Source organism: Syngnathus typhle, linkage group LG20 (assembly GCF_033458585.1).
Source record: "Syngnathus typhle isolate RoL2023-S1 ecotype Sweden linkage group LG20, RoL_Styp_1.0, whole genome shotgun sequence".
NCBI classification, from domain to species: Eukaryota; Metazoa; Chordata; class Actinopteri; order Syngnathiformes; family Syngnathidae; genus Syngnathus; species Syngnathus typhle.
Genome location: NC_083757.1, coordinates 695,539 through 712,067, shown reverse-complemented (window position 1 = coordinate 712,067; position 16,529 = coordinate 695,539). Strand labels below are relative to the sequence as shown.

At 49.3% G+C, this 16,529-nt stretch overlaps 2 protein-coding genes and 1 long non-coding RNA gene across 6 annotated transcripts; 1 reads left to right on the top strand and 2 right to left on the bottom strand.

Annotated features, from left to right (window-relative positions):
- Positions 1–947: 947 nt before the first annotated feature.
- clk2a (CDC-like kinase 2a) lies at positions 948–7,010 on the bottom strand. 3 transcript variants are annotated; one of them, XR_009710740.1, is made up of 14 exons: positions 6,747–7,010; positions 5,863–6,068; positions 5,358–5,649; positions 4,317–4,407; positions 3,581–3,647; positions 3,388–3,504; positions 3,148–3,314; positions 2,956–3,050; positions 2,717–2,846; positions 2,523–2,605; positions 2,371–2,450; positions 2,191–2,281; positions 1,390–2,114; positions 948–1,193 (listed from the first exon to the last, which is right to left on the bottom strand). XR_009710740.1 is itself a non-coding variant. In XM_061267455.1 (13 exons), the coding sequence occupies exons 2-13, from the start codon at positions 6,066–6,068 to the stop codon at positions 1,923–1,925; spliced, it is 1,611 nt and encodes a 536-aa protein (XP_061123439.1). In that variant the 5' UTR covers positions 6,747–7,010; the 3' UTR covers positions 948–1,922. The 3 variants fall into 3 exon arrangements, 2 of the variants coding, with proteins under 2 accessions (XP_061123439.1, XP_061123440.1); XM_061267455.1 differs by having other exon boundaries at positions 948–2,114; XM_061267456.1 differs by lacking the exons at positions 4,317–4,407; positions 5,863–6,068; positions 6,747–7,010 and having other exon boundaries at positions 948–2,114; positions 5,358–5,491.
- A 114-nt stretch (positions 7,011–7,124) lies between these two features.
- On the top strand, positions 7,125–16,425 carry mcm3ap (minichromosome maintenance complex component 3 associated protein). Of its 2 annotated transcripts, XM_061267448.1 has the most exons (28): positions 7,132–9,028; positions 9,138–9,400; positions 9,500–9,599; positions 9,671–9,785; positions 9,848–10,023; positions 10,185–10,324; positions 10,443–10,640; positions 10,713–10,981; positions 11,057–11,219; positions 11,368–11,525; positions 11,650–11,870; positions 11,943–12,181; positions 12,266–12,366; positions 12,497–12,628; positions 12,742–12,855; positions 12,948–13,100; positions 13,178–13,375; positions 13,444–13,512; positions 13,616–13,750; positions 13,809–13,965; positions 14,071–14,335; positions 14,402–14,499; positions 14,572–14,965; positions 15,059–15,343; positions 15,463–15,592; positions 15,680–15,847; positions 15,920–16,073; positions 16,132–16,425. In XM_061267448.1, the coding sequence occupies exons 1-28, from the start codon at positions 7,519–7,521 to the stop codon at positions 16,288–16,290; spliced, it is 6,264 nt and encodes a 2,087-aa protein (XP_061123432.1). In that variant the 5' UTR covers positions 7,132–7,518; the 3' UTR covers positions 16,291–16,425. The 2 variants fall into 2 exon arrangements, with proteins under 2 accessions (XP_061123431.1, XP_061123432.1); XM_061267447.1 differs by having other exon boundaries at positions 7,125–9,028; positions 11,650–12,181.
- On the bottom strand, positions 8,069–11,766 carry LOC133144620 (uncharacterized). Its single transcript, XR_009710741.1, has 3 exons — positions 11,628–11,766; positions 9,124–11,549; positions 8,069–9,052 (listed from the first exon to the last, which is right to left on the bottom strand). It is a non-coding gene; the product is annotated as an uncharacterized LOC133144620 (long non-coding RNA).
- Positions 16,426–16,529: the final 104 nt, after the last annotated feature.

Here is a 16,529-nt window from a genome sequence, read left to right as displayed (position 1 = left end):
GAAAATGTGCACATGACCCCGTGAACTTTGAACCGACCTTTGACCCCTGGGTGAACTTTGAACCGACCTTTGACCCCTGGGTGAACTTTGAACCGTAAACTTTGACCTTTGACCCCTAGCTAATTACGTTTTTTTTTTTTTTTTTTTAAACCGGCATAGCAGAACGATCCATGGTCTTCAGATGCCGCGCTGTCGCCATCTCCTGGTCAGTTAGTGAAATGCTTTTGCTGATGTTTTTTTCTCTCTCAATTAAAACAAATCAATTAGCCAGTTGGTTTTCTTTATTTAATATCTATTATCAGACAAAACCAAATTGTGAATCAGTCACCTAGGCTATAGCAGAACAAACAATCCATGGTCTTCAGATGCCACGCTGTCGCCATCTCCTGGTCAGCTAGTGAAATGCTTTTGCTGTTTTTTTCCCTCTCAATTAAAACAAATCAGCAAACTTTTAGCTTCTTTCACGTTCTGCAGAGGCTAAAAGTTTTCACGCAGGTGCGCTTAACGAGGGTCACTTGGAAAGCATATTGGAACGCGGCCCCTCGAGGACTGGAGGTCCACACCCCTGGTTTAAGTGAAGAGTGCCACACCCGCCCACACCCCCACCTGCTGATTGGCTGTTGGTTCTGTGACGTCACTTGGACCCTCCATTAGGTACACGGCCATTTCCACGTGTACCTACGCCGAAAATTATTTAGTGTGACAACGTTTGTTGGTGAAATAATATAATAATATAGTTTTGATGTGCAAAAGCCTCATGGCTTTTTAGCATTTTGCCTGCTTGGGGCCCAAAGGTGCAGCTGCCAGCCTCCGTTGACATGCCGTCGTGTTCCTTTGCTTTATTGGCGATCACCAATAAAGTGCTCGAATAAAACAATTGTGTGCTTAAATCAATTTGAGTAACAGGATTTTGTATATGTGAAGACAAATCCTAACAGGAGTTTCCCTTTGGAAATGAGGACTTGCACTTTAATTCTACAGCATCATACATATATATACACTTTTATAGGCTTTCGTTTCATACAAAAACAATTCATGTATACACGGGAGGTGAGAACAATGACCTATTTTAATACCACCCCCAAAAATAAATATCAAACAGTTGTGTGCAGCTCGTTTGAACCCCCCCCCCCCCCCCGCGGGACGTGTGCTTATCTTCAGTGGGGAAAACCTCAGGTGTGATGACCTCACGCCTGCGGAAAGGCAATTTATACTTTTGTTTTTAAAAGTACTGGGCAAGCTACAAGTCACAGCGTAGGACATTGATATAAATGTGGCGTTCCCGCCCGGCGCGCGCGCGCACGCACGTGTAGAAAACAATGCATACCATGTATGTAGAAAGAAAAGCGAAAGTCAGAAAGAAAAACAAATAAAGCCAGAGAACGTTACCTGCCCTCCTGTTCTTGGTGGCAAGACTATAGCAAGAGTGGAGTGTTTCTCATTGGTGATGACTGACTTTTCACGGCCTCCGTTCTCTAGAGCTTCAAAGGTGCGTGGGAAATGCCAATTTGGTGCAAGTGCTCATTTATGGAAAATCACTTGCATCACTCTGGAAATTCCATGGCAGGAAAGGAAAAGGAGCCTTTAGCTTGCCCTCATTCAGCATGATAAATTGATGGATGGTCTGTGGGATGATGACGATGACGACGACGACGACGTCGTCTTTTTTTCCCTTTCCCTCCTTATCCCCATCCACAAGAGGAAGACATTTCTTCTCCCAAAATGACTTGACGCGGCGCCTCGAGAAAGTCTCGGTTGCGCCATATGTTTGGACGGATGACGTGAGGAGGAAGACGTGAGATGCATAGAGGACCAGTTTGGATCATAGTTGTCCTCTTGATTCCTACTTCTTGAATGATGCACAACAGAACGCCACCGCTCCGTGCATGAAGTCGTGCCGTAGCAGCAGCAGGTGCTCCGGATCACCGGCTGATGTCTCGGTTGGCTTCCCAGCTCTTACTGCCGGCCGCCGCCTCGCTGCTCCTCCCAAAATCAAAGAAGGGGTGCTTGAGCGAGTCGGCGAGGAGCAGTCTCTTGGAGGGCTCGTACTCCAGCATGCTTTCGATGAGGTCAAACAACTGGTGGTGCTCCTCGGCCTCTGACAGCAAGTACCTCTGGAAGAGCACAAAAAAACCCAATCAAGTCATTGTTTGCTAACGCTTACTGTGCATTCTTTCCCCCTGCTCTCACTCTCAGAGGCTTGCAGTTTTCCCGGACGTATTTCCCCGCTGAGGAGCTCTCATCCCAGTCCAGACGGCCTCGATAGAAGTACTTTTGCTTTCTGAAAGAGGCGAGGCGAGGCGAGGCGCATCAGGGTAGGACTGGAATTCTTATCATGATGCTTACCTTTTGGATGTTAGTTATTCTCACCTGGTCTTGCGGATCATTCTGGATGGCACAGGTCCAAGGATTCTCTCCATCATGGCCAAATGCTCCCTGTTGTCATGAGTCTGACAAAAAGAGATTGAAAGCAACTCAGACGCCGAGTCATTCTCTGACTGCCTTAAAAGGAAAGGAAGTACCTGGAACAAGGTGAAGCCCAGGTAGTATTCAAAGAGGATACAGCCGATACTCCACACGTCACAAGGATGGCTCCATCCCATTTCTAAGCAGCGCAAACAAGGAGTCAGCATTTGAAATGGATTTTCCAGAGCAATTCCTCGCCGCCAACCGACCGGGTCGTACGGCCAAACCAAAAGCCGAATGGAATCCTCACCTAGAATGACCTCGGGGGCTCGGTAATGCCTGGTGGACACAATGGTGCTGTGATGCTCATGGTCGAACGTGGCGCTGCCAAAGTCCACCACGCGTACGGCCGTGCTCTTTACCGTCCTTTCGTCTCGTTTCTGCCGGCCGCATGGAAAAATGTCGGGTTAAAAAAAGGGGCGGACGTTTCTTAACAAGAGTTAGCGGCATAGCTTGGGGTTAATTATTCTTGCGCTGTTCCTCACTTACCTTCTCCACATTATAGGACATGGTAAAATCCGAGTTGACAAAGAGGATGTTTTCAGGCTTTAGGTCCGTGTGTGTCAACTTATTGTCATGGAGAACTGTGAAGTCAAAGGAGAAAGAGGTTGGCCAGGAAAGGTGTGTTTGCACGAGAACTCAGCAGATCCCACCAGATGAGGTGGGCCGTGCTCCACTTACACTTCACAGCCAGACACACTTGGTAGGCCATGTGTCGGACTTGACCGATGGAGTAGGGCAGGTAGTTGTTCTCTTTGAGGAAATCGAAGGTGCTGAGAGCAAGCAGCTCAAAGGAGATACACATGTGACCGTGGTAGTCGAACCAGTCGTACATCTGCACGCACAGGCTGCAAGATACGCACGCGCAAGGTGGAAAAGGGAGTCCTTTGGAAATAAACAGCACATGGCTTCATCACTCACAATTGGTTTTCAGGATCCTTCTCGTTGATCTTCTCAAGCACGTTGATCTCCAGGCGAGCTGCTTCTTTGTACTTCTCCACATTCTTGATGATTTTTAAAGCCACGCTGGATGCGCCCCTTCAAAAAACCAAAGTGGTTATTTGCAACCTGAGCGGTGAGCCGCCGCTTGAACTGACTGACGCCCGCCGCTCACCTGCGATGGTCAATGCACTGCATCACCCTCCCAAAAGTGCCTTCACCCAGAGTACTGACGATCTCATCTACAACATAGCACAAAGAGAAGAAGGGACAAGGGAACAACAGCAGGGGAAGAAGAGAACAGGAGAATTAGACAAGTGGCTCCGCGGGGGCGAAGGCATCCTAGAACCTATCCAGGGCTGCAGGCTAGTCAATGGGGCAGGCTTGAAACAAACGCTGGCTGATAACACTAGCATACAGGAAGGATCAAAAGTGGCCCTTTTCTCTGATGACCCATTTGCAGCCATCAAAAAGAGGCCCTTCCCAAATTGATGGAAATCTTTTCAAATTCCAATGTGCTGCATGTGAGCGTGTTGAAATGGAAAGGTGACATGATCTTCTATCATTTAATGAAGAAGACAAAAAAAATTGAAAAGAAAATATCGGAGAGCACTAGCTAGCATTTGCAACGCGTCAGAGAAACAATTGCAATTGAGCTTCTACTTTTAAGTAACCTGTGAAACATGGAGAAAATGCTCCACAGCTTAAGAAGGGGGAAACGCAGAAGATAACTAAAGTCCCTCACAGAATCTTTGCTCTTGCACTCCACCCGAATTGAGCGAGAGCAAAGAGGTTTCTAGCGAGGCATCGTCATCATCATCATCATCATCATCAGGCACTCCCATTCAAACGCTCTATTGCTTTAATACTCATATGGAGAAGGGTTACGATAGAGTAGTGGCAGTGAGTACATCTCTCTTGTAGGACGTCCCCACTCCGACAGATCAGGTGCCCTTCCTCGTCGTCCCTCACACTCAGTGCCCGCGTCCGGCTGTTGCTCCGCTGTTTTCGCACCCAAACCGCCATCAGCAGGTCACGACACGACCAAAGGGAACATTCGGGGGGATTCGGGGGCAGCCACAGGCGGACGAGGAGGGCCGAGGTTGGGCGGGCGGGCGTTCGTTGATGGTGTCGATGGGTTTGGTGGCCATGGGGCGATTCACGCGTGACACCACGTGAAGAAAATATATAACGATAGGGATATAGTGCAAGGGAACAAGTCAAAGATCACATGATGTCCTCTGCTCCCCCCACCTTCAAACCACAGCGGCTTCAGAATAACTAAGCAACTGGCACATCTATCCATTTTTTTTCTCCTCAGAAAAGATTAAAATCACAGCTTATTAGCTTGACTCGTAAGGAGGGAGCAAATGTAGCGAGCAGGAAAGTTACAACCTGCTCACTTTGATCTATATTGCTGGATAGACGTGGGCTGATACAAAGAGACAGACATTTTCGCAAGTAGATTTTCAATGCTAATATGATCCAGAATAATAGTTGCATTTCTTTGGTGGAACATTTTCATTTTTTTGCACAATACATACTAAATGCCACTTGCTGAGCCACAAATTTGCACTTGACCCAAAGGGGGCAAAGTCATATATTTAAAAAGAAGAAGAACAACAACAACAAAAACATGGCTGCCCAATACTAATTGATAGATTAATGACTGGAAAATTGTGCAATCCCTGAAAATGCTCTCCCAGCGTGACACACCTATATAAAGAAAAGACAAAAACGAAACAAATAAAATGCTTTTGACAAAAGAAAACCAAATCAGAAAGATTGCACTACTTACCAAGTCCAGGGGCTGTGAAGAACAAATGGTTAAAGAAAAAAAGAGGCAGAGAGAGAGCTGAGCGCGATAAATAGAATAAAAAATAAAAAATAAAAAAAAATAAAAAAACAGGGTGAAGATTGTTAAAGGCCCTCTCAGGTCTGGCTGTACTCACCGAAGACGATGGGCTATAGGACCTGGTTCTACGCCGCCTTCGTTTGTGCTTACGCCTGCTGCCTTTTCGTCTGTACGAATCATCCCGCGCCCGTTCCTTTTCTCGACCCCGTCGGTAGTCGTACATGCTTGGGGAGAAGTCGCGTGGATAGTAACTTTCGGCTGCTCCGTGCGGCTCCCTTTCTCGGTCATGGTCGCGATCTTGATCTCGGCTCGGATCCAGTCGCCTGTATCCCTCGTAGTATCTTCTGTCAAATGCTCGCTGCTCTGCCGAGCGATTGTCAAAGCTTCGACTGCACAGAAAGAAGATTTTGAAGGGTGGTGACGAATGGGACACAATTGACCCGATGCTGCATTCCAAGAGGGAAGTCAGAAAGTAGCGGAAATCTCAAATTGTCAATTTGTTCACATGCCAAGACACAAAGAAATGGAAGTGGCGTTCCCACTATATTGTTCCCATCTGAAAGCAGCATATTATCGACATCAATCCTAAAAAGAAAGCATACCTCCTTGAGCGTACGTAACTTGCATCGTGTCTCTGTCCTCGTCCCCTTCCGTGGCGATCCCTGTCTCTGTCGCTGCTCGAAGAGTACGTGGGCGATCTTCTGTGTCGGTGTCTACGCCATCGATCCTTTTCTTTCTCTCTGTAGCGATCATTGTAGCTGCTGCGACTGTCTCTCTCAGAGGACGTGTACCTTCTGGTGTAAGGCATCTGCAAGAGTATCGGAATGAAGAACATGTCAAGAAAAGGGCCCACTGTGCAAGACACTTGAAAACTACAAGCAAGTTGAGGATCAATCGATTTGCATTGACAACCTCAGTCGAGTCAAGTCAAACTTTCGTGTGTGTGTGAGGGGGTATCTTTGATAACTGAGTATATCTGAAGAGCAATGTGCAGGCAAGATTTTGAGCAAGCCTAAAAGCGGGTGACCATGAAATGACACCATGCACGTTGGGGGAAAGCGTATAAATAGCCCCAAAAAATGGCATGCTCTCGATCACACACACGAACGACCCACATACTGCAAAAGACTTAGATGAAAAGGCCACAAACTAGAGCTAAGCACTAGCCACCCTCCTCTGGCCAACTGCTTGTTTGCATTTGCTGTTTTCAAGTCATTTTCGATCATGCGAGCAACTTATGATACGTCGCAAACAATGTCTCTTTTTATTTGATGACCATACGTTATTGCTCGAGTCAAATGTGTGATGATGTTTCGTTGACAGCAGCAAATGATCTGCAAACCAGTGGAGGCACAGCAGTCTTTGCTCATGTAAATAATTTGACCGCCATCTTAGCAGCTATGCTGAGGGAGTTAGCACTCGTGCTAATCATTTGGACTGGATGCCGTTTTGTAACGACACATTTCACTTCGGGTTGAATGCCTACCGTTTTAGCAGCGAGCCCTGTACGTTTGTCCCACAAGAAGTCCGTGGTGCTGGCTTTCTTGTCACATTTAGAATATCATCGGCTCGGTATCCCAAGCTCCGTTGCTAGCAAATAGCGTTGTGTTCGTATGCCAAGCTAGTTGTAGCCGTGACTAGCGGAGCAAATGATAGGTTCCATGACACTGGGAAATCTGGATGGCCAATGTACGGACAGAAAAATCCGATTCCTGAAATTGGGGTTAACGTTCACAGAACTCGGTGGAAGGGGCGGGGCGGGACCCCCGGGGGTTGGTACACCCCGACCTCACTCAGACGTTGAAACATTACGTCGCGCAATAGTGACGCCCGCCCGTCGTCGAACATCAAAATAGCATTTTTACGATTTCGTCAGTATCAACCATTTCTTTCTGCAATCTGGTCGTTGCCAACTTCCAAGGATCCGTGAACACATCTTGGGACCGGAACCGGATGTGCCGCTTGTTATTGTACTTGGGCAGAACTTGTGGCGAAGCCGTTTTCGACATTTGACAATGTCGTTAATTAATGCAGCATTATGAATCGTTTTTATTTTGGATCTTATTCGACGGATCGTACGCTTCGATCTTATTAGAACTCTATGTCGGTGATGCGGTATTGACTTGCTAGTTACTTATGTCACATGCTAGTTGCATTCGTGACTTTTATCTGATGGTGTTTAGCGGGGGCAGCGCGGGTTCGTGGCGTTGAATCGGCTGGAATTTCCGAACGATCGGGACACTACTGCCGCTCCAAACATGAATCCATCGAAGCCATTTGGAGGAGGTTTCCAAGCTCCGAGCAACGCTAATCCGAGTTTGTTCCCGTCATTTGGACAGCAACCCTCCGGCAGCCTGCCTCGCAATGTGGGCATTTTCCAATCGTCAGCGTTCGGTCTGCCATCGGCCTCCATAGTACCCGGTAATATCATGTTTGCACAGGGTCCTTCGTTTGGACAGCAAGCAGCGCAAAGCTCGTCGTTCTCCAGCCAGTCTCCAGCTTTAAGCCAACGTCCTGTGGGGGCAAGCAACGCTGGCTTCGGCTGCAATGCTGGGCCAGCCTTTGGAGCTATGAGTGGATCAAGCCAGGGTTCCGCTTTTGGACAGACACCCGCATTTGGACAGCAGTCTGCATTTGGTCAGGACCCAAGTTTTGGACAGCTCTCGACAGGTTTTGGACAAAAGCTCCCAGGCTTTGGACAACAGCCTGCAGTATTTGGAAGCACTCAAAACAGCTCAGGATCTACTGCTGCTTCATTAGTGCCACCTCAGCAGATAAGTTTTGCACACTCTGTTTTTGGACAAGCACCAAGTACCACCGCTGCCGGTAGTGTGTTTGGTACGACTCCGACCCAGAGCAGAGGATTTGGATCTGAATTCAGTTTCAAGCCAGCCAGTGAAGTTCTTTTCAAACCAATCTACAGTGGCAGTCCTGAACCCAGTCACCCTCAAACCACGCCGCTGTCCACCTTACCTCCTTTTGGTAGCACCACAGAGAAGACGAGTTCCGGCACTGCTGGTAGCAGCAGCAGCACCATCACTGGCTTCTCTGGGGCAAAATTGGGATCATTGGGCTTTAGTTTCTCTCAGCCTGCTGCTGCTCCATCCCTTCCGCTCCAAAACAACCCAGTAACAAGCGGCGTCAGTAACAGCGGCCCTTCCAGTGCTCTGCAATTCACCTTTTCCCAGCCTGCCGCCGCGCCCTCCACTTCCAACACCAATGCTCCAATGGGCCAGCCTAAAACACCATCCACTTTTAGCTTTTCAACCAAACCCCTCCAAGCGCAGACGGCCCAACTCTTTGGTGGAAACGCAATCATTCAGCCCTCCGCTTTCAGCGACAATCAATCCAAAGCGGAGCCCGGTCAAAGGAGCCAGGGTGGAGACGCCAATGTATTTGCGCCGTTTAGAAAAGGCACCAAACGTAAAGAAGAAGACCCGGCAACGAGTGCGCCCAATGCTGCAGCAGCGCCGCAAGCTATTGCGGAGGAGGCCGAAACAACGGACTCCTCTTCACCCAGGCAGCCCCCCAAAAGACCTCTCATGAGAACTCGGCCCACTGCGGGGCTCTTCAGCAGAGCGCTGAGCGGATTGCGAAAAGCTGCCACCACTTCGGTCCAACAAGAGGGAAAGGAACCTCTGCAGCAGAAAGCCCAGCTGGAGGAGTTGACGAGCCAGCATCCCCAAGTGACGCGTGAACATGCGACTCCTAGCACATCGGCCGTACAAACCATGAGCACTGAGGTAGTGGAAAAAGCCCAAGAGTCAGGTGAGCGTTCACACTGGGTGTCCCCTGAAAAGAACGGGATTTGTTAAGATCTCTCTTTTTCTTTTCAATTTCCACCGTGCCCATAAGTCCTCCACCTCTCTTTTTGTAGACTTGCAAGACCCCCGAGAAGCGATGGGCGAAAGCAAGACGCCAAGGAGAACTGGCGCGCGGAGCGAGAGCTTGGACGGCGAGAGCTTGGACGGCGAGAGCGGGACGTCTCCCACTGACTGGACCGTCCTTCAGTGCAGGAACATCCCGGCGGCCCTCAACAAAAAGAACATCATTGAGAAGCATTTCTCTCAATTTGGCAACGTGAGCAAGCTCCAATGCCGGCCTTCCAAGGGATTAGCCATGGTGCACTTTGAAAGCCACGTGAGTCTCTTTGTTTGTTCATCTGTTGACAGACAAAAGTATCGAAAGAAGTGACCACAGCTGAGTTTTTTTTTTAAATATGTGCATTCTTTCTGGCAGGCATCTGCAGCCAAGGCAAAGAAGAACGGCAAGCTCCTGCATCAGCAAGAACTCCTCCTTTTGTGGCAGCGAAAGAAGCAAAGCGCGACTCAATTCTTAAGTAGGCACCGAGCAGCGACATTGCTCAACATTTCTGCTCCACACCTGAAATGCTTTGTGTCCGCTTGTCAGGTCCAGGGGATAAAAGCAGAAGAGCCGTGGGGAAAAAAGCAGCGGAGAAGGGCAACGAGGCTGCTCATTTCAAGGCTTTCAAACGACCCGTACTTGGCGACACCTTTACCCGCAGGTAAAGGACAATAGAGAAGGCTTGTTATCACAGCAGAGAGCGCTGATACTTTGTGTGCCTAGTAACTCACCGTCGAAGAGGCCAGCGGTAACTCTCCAGCTTGACTCGGAACTTCCGAAGGAGAACGTCACCACGACTCAGCTCTCGGAGTGCCTCGCGCCCCTCATCGGCGTCACGGCAGAGACGACGGAGGACAAGTACCGGCTTCTAGAGCAGAGGGACAAGATTTTGCGACAAGGTACGCACGCTTTCGGTTTGTCACCGACTTCTCATTAGCCTCCGTGGCTAATTGCGGGAACGTCATTTCCATCTCTTTGTGGCATGTGAAGAAATTGACACTAAAGCAGACTTGGACTCTTCTTTAAGCTTCACAAACATACTCTTGAATGATGTCCTCAGGTCGGCCCAAAAGTACGGACATGGACCTCTCCAAGGTCTTCGTAGGAACGTGTCCTGACATGTGTCCTGAGAAGGAGAGATACATGAGGGAAACAAGAAATCAGCTCAGCATATACGAAGTCCTCCCCAACACAGAGATGGTACCGTTTGCTATATTTGATCAGGATACGATGGATAATATTGTTTGCAGTCTGCTCTTTGCGTCCGGGGCTTATCATCATCATCGTTTGTTCAAAATCGGAATCGACAACTATCCAGGTGGATCACGGAGCAGCCATCAAAGAGTACAGTCGTTCATCCGCTGACCAGGAGGAGCCCCTTCCTCACGAGTTACGCCCCTTGCCGGTACTCGCCATGACCATGGACTATCTGGTCACTCAGATCATGGACCAAGGTCACGACAGCTTGCGGGATTGGTACGATTTTGTCTGGAACAGGACCCGGGCTATCCGAAAGGTAGCAACCATCCAGCCGGTCGGTCGGACTGTTGATGAATATCGCGTTGACTAATTCCAACGTTTGCCACAGGACATCACCCAGCAGCGTTTGTGCTGCCCGCACACCGTGTCACTGATCGAGAAGTGCACACGCTTCCACTTACACTGCGCCCACCATCTCTGCGAAGAGCCAATGTCCGTTTTTGAAGTCAAGATCAACAACGAGAACTTGACAAAGTGCTTGCAAAGCCTGAAAGAGATGTACGAGGACCTGGAGGGCCGTCACGTCTTGTGCCCCCGCGAGGCTGAGTTCCGCCAGTACAGTGTCCTGTTGAAGCTCAACGACGGCGACATCCTGCGGTGAGCCTCAGTGCGCCACGCTATACGCATACATAAGCTATACTGGATCGTAACTCCCCCTTTTACCCGCGGCAGTGAGGTCCAACAGTTCCGGGACGAAGTGCGCAACTCCCCCGAAGTGCATTTTGCCGTGCAGGCTTTTGCCGCTCTCAACAGCAACAACTTTGTGCGCTTCTTCAAGCTGGTGAAAAGGGCATCCTACCTGGCCAGTTGCCTCCTCCACAGATATTTCAATCAGGTCATTCTTTTGTCGTCCAATCACCATTTTTAGTCAAGTGACAGAGATGCACCTTCACTTGCTTCTTACGTAGGACTATCAAAGACAAATAGAAAATGTTCTCGAGGTGCAACCGTCCATTGCATTTACTTTGAAAAACAACGTGCAGGTCCGAGCAAAGGCATTGAAGACCTTGAACACTGCTCACACTGTGGGTCCGCGCTCAACTGCTTTTCCTGTGGACGACATCGTTCGGATGTTGATGTTCTGCAGTGCCAAAGAAGCAACCGACTTCATCCAGAAGTACGGCCTCAATGTCAGCGAGGGGTAAGTCTCTTTTTTTTACAGTGGCTATCATGAGGGAGAGAGCAATCATTTCAAAAACAACAATCTATGAATACAGTGAAATGATAAGCTGTGTTTTTTCACCTGTTCCACGTTGCGTTGCCAGCGTGGTGGATCTGAATCGGGTAGCCTATCAGGAGCCAGAGTTGCTATCCCAGAAGAAGTCTCAGGTCATTCAGGCTAAGAAAACAACCTCGACTGGGGAAGTGGTGAATGGAGGCCCCCTCCCCAATCCCCCTCAGCACAAACCTGTCTGCACCTTTGACTCTTACAACAAATACAGAGGAGAAGGCCCCTTGACTGAGTCTGCACCCAATCCATTTAAAGGTATGGTCACATGGATCGATTCTGCTGGAAACCTTTGCCGTCTCGTCATCGATTTTGCTTTCGTTCCTTTAGCTATTGCTGCCAAAGTAGAAGTGAAGGCCCCGCCCAGCATCCAATTCCAGACCCAAGTTTCACCTGATGTCCCCAATGTTTTTGGGGTGAGAGCAGAGAAGACCGAGTCCAGCCTTTCTTTCCCAAGCGTGGCCCTCCAAGCTGAAGAAGCAGCGCAGCTCCTCCAGCCTGTAGCGCAGCCGCCCGCTGTCAAAGCACCGTCACCTGTACCGGAACCTCAACCAGTGTTCAGCGATGAGGTGGGAAATATATTTGATTTTCTTAGTTTCATAGGTCAGATTTCATGTAACGGGTTTTTTTTTCCTCTCCCCCTCTATGCCCAGGACATTACGGCCGAAGTGGATTGTTTGATTGACGAAATGGTTGAGACATCGGCGAGAGCGGTAGCTGCTGACGGTGCCGCTTATGCCGCAGCAGCACTTGTGTACGTTTGCATCATTTCTCATGCATATTGAAAGATTTTTTTGAAAGCGGGGAAACTGACTGTGCCCTGCTACAATTTTCTCCTGATAACGCTGAATCCATTTTTCTCTTTCTCAATACTATATCTGCAGTGAGAGCAGTGTGCAGGCAGAGTCCGTACTGAATGAAGTTTTAGGAGAAGTGCTGCAAGAATTGTCTTCTCGCGAGATCCTTCTGGAACAAGAGCGTGTCGCTGAAGAGCAACGCAGGATTGAGGAAGCAAGGTTTGTCCACTATTGTCCTCTTTAAATGGACTTCCTTAATGCTTTCACCAAAATAGCCATTTTTTGGTGCCGTGATCACAAGACAAACGAATGGACGGCTCTCTCTGTTTCAGACGGAGACAGGAGCTGGAGAACCTTTTGTCCAAGTTCAGGCTCTCTTTGTTCGCAGAGATCACGCAGGAAGTATTAGATGAGACTATCCAGGAGATTGCCGCCACTGTCTTCCGGTAAGGCTCAGTCACGGATTCAACGGGAATTGCATTGGCGATTCTTTTTCAAAATGGTTTGGGAAGCGAATGACAGATTTCATCCTTTTCAGTCAAGCAGTGGATGAGAAAGCACGCTGTGTCGCTCAATGCTCTCAAGAAGTCTGCACTAGTTTCATTGAGGACACTTTGAAAGCAGACATTGCTCTGCTCGTCGAAGAGATCCTCACGGCTGAGCTGCAGCGCGCTCGCAAGTACATCAAAAGGTAGGAAAAGTCGAAGCTTGCGCAAATTGATGCCAGTGACATTTTTTTTTTTTTGGTCTACTTATCTGTCCAAACAGGTGGCGTGATGTGGTAGCGGTGCGCCGGCAGCTGAAGAGACAGATGAGAGGTTTCCCGGCAGCTCCTTGCTTCGTGGACCCTCGCTTCAAATTGAAGGCGCTGTCTCCGAGCGCTCCGGCGCAGCAGTCTGTTGAGGATCTGACCCGTGGAATAGTACACCTGGGAAATGCAGGAAGGTTATCTCTATCCAGCACCAGGTACTTCTTTTCTTTTTGATGTGCACGTATGTAGCTTGGAAGGTAACTAACCAACTCAATTGCTGCAGGGCATTGAAAATGAGATATTTGGCTGTCCACCAAATGAGAGTCCACTACTACTATCAGCAGCTTCTTGAGTAAGTCTTGATTTTTTTTGTTTGTTGCTCTGCTACCTTCTGGTTGTATGCTCCAAACAAATTGTGTTGCCTTTCTGCACTTCTTCCAATGTTTGCGTCACAGTGAGTTAGTGTGGGCACCACTCGACATGCCCACGCTGGTGATGGAAAATGTCCACAACCCACCTGAAAGAATCTTCTGGAAAGCTGTTGTCTTACTGCCCAGTGAGCACGAGAGTGTCGCCAGCCTGGCAGACAGGTGAGCAGCTGGTCGTGACAATAACTTTAGCGGGATTTACACATCATTTCCTGTCCAGGATTCTGTCCGATTGGCTCGAAATGAAGCTTGCTGGCAGCCAGCAAGCTTCAAAGATGATGGAGGAACAGCGGGATGGAACTCTGCAGACCCTCCACCTGTCCAACACAATCAGGGAGAAGGGGCATGGTACCCATGAAGTCCATGTCAGCATCAAGGTCAGTCTATTTGAAGTGTGTTACATTGATTCTCGTGTTGTAGTGGTGTGTGTGTGTGAGACCTTTTCTTCTAAATGGATGTGACCCCTCCCGATCGTCTTCCAGGTGTCCAGAGGTCCGTTGTCCGAAGACGGTTTATCTCAAATGGAGGAGTGCTGCGAGCTGCAAGGGACAGGAGCACTGATCATGTTGCTCCCGGCGCTGACCTTCTCGGAGGACGATGGTAACGAGCAGGACGTCCCTCTGCTCTCGGCCTTGCTTCAGCTCAAACAGTTGCAGCAAGCCAGCAGCGGGCACTGCCCGCTGCCTCTTGTCATTCTGGTGCCGGGCCCTGATCGCATCACCTGCAACACTGGCAAACTTGAAGAAGGTGATTGTAAAAGCTGCATTGTGCTACCAATGTTGGACTTGAAGCCACCCATGTTTGTCCTTCCAGAACTGATGCTGCCTATGCTCGTAAAGGATGGCCTCATATCAGAGTATATCTTGTTGTTCATCCCAGAAAGCACAAATGATATGCAAGGAACCAAAGAGGTAAGTCAGAAGTGTTGACTACTTACTGGAGGCGTTTTCCTGAAGCCTTCTTCTCCGCTGCTGTGTTTGTAGCTCAGCTGCGCTCTGCGTTGGCTCGTGCCCCGTGCACCTCCACCTATCCCACTTTGCTGCCGCACCCTGGTGCAACTCGTGGAGGACAACTTGAGTCAGGAGTTCAGCGGTAGGGTTTCTGCTCACTGCCGGCAACGTGCCGCTGCCGGCCTCCCGCCGCCGGATCCCGCTCCCGTCATCCAGCTATACAACGGCGTCATAAGCCACATTGCCGCCGCGGTGTCGTCGGAGGAGCTCTCCAAGATCTGGTGGCCGCCAGGAGAATTCTGTAACCCTGACAACGGCCGGTTTGTTCCAAATCTGGGCTGGAACTCTGGCTCGCACTTGGCCTGGTTGCGTCAAGCCGTCCTCAACTTGCAGCTCCCACAATGGAGGCAAGAACTTTCAAACTCAGGTTAGTGCGCATGTGAACAACAGTGCACGTCCATTTGATTGAACCCAACGAAGGTCTTTGATGACCTCGATTCATTCTTTGTTTTTCCTCTAGACACTTGGTCCGAGCTGTGCTCCTCCATCTATGGCTACGCCGATCAGATCCAAGCGACGCATGGCAGTCGGCCCCTCATCATGTCACGTCTGGAAAATCTCCTGGAGCGGGTCAGAATCAAAAGCCAGCGCAGGAGAATTTCTGCTTCTAAGCAGAGCTTCAACTTTTGGGATGGGACACACGACGCAGATCCGGCCTATAGTCAGATCCCTTGGGTTGACGTGCTGGTCATCTGCATTGACCACAAACTGAGAGACTGGCAGCTTCCTGAACCTGTCTGTGAAGGTTGGACTTGTCTTTGTTTCAACCCTAATGCAGGGGTCTCAAACAGGACTGGACTTTGAGACCCCTGCCCTAATGATTGATATGTGATGATAACTTCGAGTTGCTGTATCTATCTTAAGACGCTATCACAGATGATGGGGAAATCCTGGTTTACTATCTGAGGGAGTCATTAAAGGGCTTCCAGCCACCCGAGGAATGGATCGAGTCGGTCCGAATGACGCACAGGGAAAAACAGCGAGACGACAATGGGTACAAAAGTTCTCGAAAGCCACAAGATGGTTCGACGCAGCAGTGATGGCTGCAACTGTCTCACTGACTCTCTCTCTCTCTTTAAAGGACAAGTTCAGCTACCTGTACTACACCCAACCAGCTGACAGTTCGGCATCGATTGTTCCCGAGCGTTCTGGAAGCCCCTCTGGACGTCTCACACACCCCCACAGCACTAGAGGCGCTTACCCACAAGGTGTTCCAGACGTTGGAGGAAGAGAAGACTGAAAGCAGAAGGTACTTTTACTGCTCCTGTTTCAAAGCATATATGTCTTGTTAATCACGTCTTCTCCCAATACATGTCTGCAGGAGCACGCAGCAGCTCCAGCGTTGGCTAGATGGTGGTGACTGTGTGGACGACTGGGCCACACCACTCCTCATTCCGTCTTCCATCCTGCTCTCCATGCCTGCTTTTGTAAAGCGCGACTCCTCGGCCAAGCCTTCGGATGCTCCTTTCACCAAGGTTTGACATCTTCATCCCGTACGACAGCCGCACCTCACTAAGAATCACCCGTTTCCAGGAAGCGCCGAGTCTCGAGCCGGTGCCGAAAGACAAGCGGAGTCGTTTGCCGCTGACCGAGCGACTGAGAGAGCTTCGGCAGCAGATTGAAGCAAGCCAAAGGGAAGACTCGCTCTGCAAACTGAAACTGAGTGCAATGATGAGCATTGTGGAAGACTGAGCCAAGTTCTGAACCTTTTCTATTCTTCATGTATACAGTGACTTACGTATGCCATTCTTGGCCATGGAAAAGTCTTAGTGGTCAATCCTTCCGTTGATCCCTTTAGTTTTGGAATAAATAGTCAATGAAACAATACTTACTCACGTACTTCATTTCAGACAGCGAAGCAATTGGGTCGGATCTGTGTATTTGCTGCAAATCAGACGACGTTGCCCATCATTTTCAACTCGTGTCTTTCA

Excerpts from the sequence above, each read along its gene's own strand:
- clk2a (XM_061267455.1), bottom strand. The coding sequence starts at position 6,068 with ATGCCTTACACCAGAAGGTACACGTCCTCTGAGAGAGACAGTCGCAGC. Across the intron at positions 2,606-2,716 it reads AGCCCCCGAGGTCATTCTAG|AAATGGGATGGAGCCATCCT; the intron begins GTGAGGATTCCA and ends TGCGCTGCTTAG. Across the intron at positions 2,451-2,522 it reads TGGGCTTCACCTTGTTCCAG|ACTCATGACAACAGGGAGCA; the intron begins GTACTTCCTTTC and ends TCTTTTTGTCAG.
- mcm3ap (XM_061267447.1), top strand. The coding sequence starts at position 7,519 with ATGAATCCATCGAAGCCATTTGGAGGAGGTTTCCAAGCTCCGAGCAAC. Across the intron at positions 13,101-13,177 it reads GCTCGCAAGTACATCAAAAG|GTGGCGTGATGTGGTAGCGG; the intron begins GTAGGAAAAGTC and ends CTGTCCAAACAG. Across the intron at positions 13,751-13,808 it reads GTCGCCAGCCTGGCAGACAG|GATTCTGTCCGATTGGCTCG; the intron begins GTGAGCAGCTGG and ends TTTCCTGTCCAG.